Raw genomic sequence first — 3,987 nt, 5'->3', positions numbered from 1 at the left:
CACACCAATGCACGAATCTCGCTCCGCACACAGTGCACTGAAAGGAGGCGGGGAGTGTGGCCGAGAACAATGAGAAGAGATGCTGAAGCCGTCTCTTTCCAGGATGGGCATCATTGCCGGATGCATCTTGTTTTGTTTGATGATGTCATCATCTAGGTGGAAAAACGCACAGCCTTATTAAAATGTATTTTCAGGCATGACCCAGTATACATATTACCTCACGAGGCGACAGAGACAGAGAAGAAGAGCCACCTAACCTGCGTTCTTTTGCTTCTACTCGTCCGACGAACTATAGGGAGTCTTTAGGGAGTCTTTTATATCTACAAGTTAGGTCCCATCCTCAGCAATGTAACAACGTTTTGACTTTCAAGATAGACAAGTCATCCAACAGCTCCCTTACGGCCAAGACAAAAATAGCGCTGTCGTCATGACCGAGCAGAAAAGCTTCCAAGTCATCAGCGAGGGCGACCTTTGCTGAAGAGAGTGACTTGAAGTGCCTGGATAAAAATATCCGGAGAATACTGATAATACTGCTATAGAGAAACAAGGCCCCACGGTGATGATGTCAAGGACAAGAACAAGACAAATAACGTTACTGTCAGGCCTTCTCTCACACGCGCAGGTCGCATCTGAATGACGTCATATTGCTGGGAGATGACATCTCCTTTGCCCCAGCAGTGGCAGCGTTCTTGAGGGCCATTCCATTCATCGTGATTGGCAATCACGCAATCACGCAATCACGTCAATAAATGGTGGCTGCTCCCTTGTGGTTGGTTGTTTATATTACGTTTCCTAAAAAATGGTCATGCTCATTAAAGAAATAAACAATCGACTTAAAATTAATCTTGTGCTCCAACTCGCAGAACGACGTTAAATTAATGTCGTGATCGCGTGATTGCGTGATTGCATGATTGCCAATCACGATGAATGGAATGGCCCTGAATTAGAGGATTTTGACCACAGGCGAAGCAGATGAAAAAGGGCTGGCGCGTACAGTACCAAGGGTACAATGCGAGATACTGTAGCACATGACCACAAGTGTCAAACTATGTTTAAATTCCACAGAAAATGCGCTCAAAACTGCGGTGGCCCTGAGGCTTCCCCAAGCGCTTGACTCTTGCCTCAACTATCTGCAGAACTCCACCGTGGTGGAAGCCATGCGCCCGCATCCGATTCTTCTATGCTCTAATTCCTTACAAACTGACCTTTTTACTCCCAAACCTAGATGGCAGCTCTTATGCTTCCCCATACATCTATTACCAGCAAACCCAACCTTCCGCTCACTGCACAAATCGCGAGTACGGCACATGCGCCGTGGAGAAACGCCTCGCAACGGCTTGCCCACGCTTCATCTCAGTCTTATATTCCCCTGTGATTCTTACCTTCACAGACTTACTGCACGGCAGCCTTTCGAGGTCTTCCACCAAAAACTCAACCATTTCCTCCCGCTCTTCCCCTTTGGCGTCAAACAGAACCGCTCGTTCGGCTGTCGCAATCTCGTCCGCCATCACGCTACCCGCATACACCTGTTCGGGAGTTGATGCACGCGCCGCGTATGCGCATACTCTGTCTACCATCGCCCGATACACAGACAGTGGTTGCCGCTTCTTGCCTCGCTTCTCCACTGTGTCTTCTAGGTAGTTCAAGATAAGCCCTCCGCTGATTGACCAGTTGGCAACGTGCTTAAAGCCCTCCAGTTGTCGCAACACGCTGGCCACCTCCTCCAATTGCGATCCGTCTTTGCAAGCTATCATTTCGGGAAACACGTGTTTCGACAAAAGCTCGTGAGCCCGAGTTGCACCATTCTCAGTCCCGCACGCAGTCCAGTGCTTACATTCGGTGAATAAGTCTTCTTCGACATGAGCTGCAATCGCCTTTGCTTCGGCAATCCAAGGTTTCGGGACACCTAGCACGTCTTCTAGGAATGTCTCAGCGTCGAGTTTGCCGGCCAGTTCTTCCAAGTTGGAATCCATACCTCTTTCCCCGTGTTCGTCGTCTCGCATGCCACCGGCCGAATCGGCTTCGCCTGCTGGGGTCCATTCCACAACATCGTTCAACATGTTCGGCCAGTCTCGCATCAAAACGCTTCTCATCACATGCGCGGGCGCGCCGCCACTGCATAGAACATAGAAGGACCACAAATGAAGCCCTGCCGCTCGCAGTTGAGATGAAAATTCGTCCGCAAGCATCTGCGGCGCGTTCGGCGTCGACGCTTGCGGGATGACTGCAGTAAGAACTTGGTAAATAAGCCACGAGAATCGCGCATCAAGAGGGGAGTAGATCGCCCCAACACTTTCGTTCTCGTATACGCCAGCCGTGAGAGGGTATGAGGCTGTCGGATCTGCGTACAAACGCAGTAGATGGTACACTACGTCAATAGCTTGGCCGTATCCATGCGGTGCAAGTGTTGATATCCTCTCTTCATCAATCGCGTTAACAGCAGCGGACACCCTTTCCGCTTGCGTGAGGTCAGACGATCCGGCCCCATGGAAAAATTCCATGATGAAGAGCCTGTACCACGAAAGCCCGAGAAAGCTTGCCACGCACCCTACTTGTCCAGTTAACATGAGAAGGATCATTCTCTCATCCACGGTTACCTCGGCATCGTAAGGACAATCTTTCAAAATTGCATCCCAGTCGATTCCGGCGTCGGAGGTGGAGTCTTCGGCTGAGGAGCGATTGCTTTCCTCCTGCTCGTGAAGCAGGCCATACGCATCCAATTGCGCCAACGCATCTTCTCGCAAACCCTCCTTCGGCGCTTCCAAGGCCCTTGCGATTAGAAGAGACAAGCGTAAATGCCCAGCCTCTGCCGCTGCAGCCACAGCTTCCTCAATCTTGCCAAGAGATAGATTAAGCACGGCCGACCGCAGCCCGACTGCTTTGCAATTGCCTTCCTCATCGAATGCGACGCCAGCAGGTCCGTCGGCCCATTCCGCAATGCGTCTGAGCAAGGTGTTCCCGCCGACATATACCGGGTCATTATCCTGCTTGTACAAGGCGAGCAGCATGGACAGCGCAACGTGGGCATGAAGAGCGTTGACATCGCCGCGTTCGTCGTGACAGAATTTGAGCTCCTCAACAAACTGTGCTATAGTCGTGTCTGCAACCTCTGCAAACTCAAACCCGTCCTTGAGCGAGGGCATCTTCAACCCGCCTTCCTGGTCGCTCGCCTCTGCTTCTTGCACGGAAATGCTTCCAAACCAAGTACCGCAATGCACGCGCAGCATCTTAGACAAGCTTTCCCTTGGCACAGTGGCCCTCGGATGGAACACATCACCCACACCAACAACAAAGCCCGGCGTAGCCCTCGCATCAGCCGTATTGACCCCATAGCATGGCCACATAAGATCGCCAGCGTGGCCAAACGCGACCCTAGTCGACCTCCCCAGCATGAGCCCCGTGTCGACCCTCACCCCCTCCTTCCCGGCCGCGACGGAGTCCCTTGCCGCGGGGTACGGCAGCGAGTGCGACGGAAAATACACGCTCCCAGGCCTTCTCCTCAGCCCGCTCTCCGCACCCTCAACCAAAAACTCGCCGGCCTCCGGGCGCACGGCAACCTCTCCCTCGCCGACCAAAGCGACCTGCCTGCGCTCGGCCTCTTCGAACACGTCCAGCGGCTCATCCTCATCGCGCGCCACGTCCTCCATGGGCACATCATCCTCCCCCATGCCCTCGTCCGCCTCCTCCCCGCGCGCCTGGTCGAACAGCGCGTACTTGAAGCTCCGCCTGCGCGCCTCGTCGCCGCCGGCGGGCCAGCGCAGCGGCTGGAACGGGTCTGCCGCGGGGATGTCCTCCTCGCGGCTGTCGCTGTCGGGGCCCTCGCCGTCGGTCTCGGCCGTGGTGCGCTCGCCGTCGCGCTCGTCGCCGGACGAGGCGTCGTCCGAGTCGTACAGCGCGATGCGCGGCGTCATGCGCTTGCGCGCCTCCGAGGCTGGTGCGCCCTCCGCGGCAGGTTGCGCGGTGGCGGTGGGGCGGATCGAGGCGCAG

At 54.8% G+C, this 3,987-nt stretch overlaps 2 protein-coding genes; both read right to left on the bottom strand.

The window, feature by feature from the left end:
* Nucleotides 1-1,052: 1,052 nt before the first annotated feature.
* Nucleotides 1,053-1,169, bottom strand: CHC_T00002246001 (hypothetical protein). Its single transcript, XM_005713198.1, has one exon. It carries the CDS (start codon nt 1,167-1,169, stop codon nt 1,053-1,055), a length of 117 nt encoding a protein of 38 aa, XP_005713255.1.
* A 20-nt stretch (nt 1,170-1,189) lies between these two features.
* CHC_T00002245001 (hypothetical protein) lies at nt 1,190-3,227 on the bottom strand. XM_005713197.1 is given in 2 exon segments: nt 1,190-1,280; nt 1,281-3,227. 1 exon segment carries the CDS (start codon nt 3,225-3,227, stop codon nt 1,281-1,283), a length of 1,947 nt encoding a protein of 648 aa, XP_005713254.1. The 3' UTR covers nt 1,190-1,280.
* Between the last annotated feature and the right edge of the window lie 760 nt (nt 3,228-3,987).

Source organism: Chondrus crispus, genomic scaffold, assembly GCF_000350225.1.
Source record: "Chondrus crispus Stackhouse genomic scaffold, scaffold_131, whole genome shotgun sequence".
NCBI lineage: Eukaryota > Rhodophyta > Florideophyceae > Gigartinales > Gigartinaceae > Chondrus > Chondrus crispus.
The sequence above is the reverse complement of the archived record's forward strand: the minus strand, read 5'-3'. Positions and strand labels throughout refer to the sequence as shown.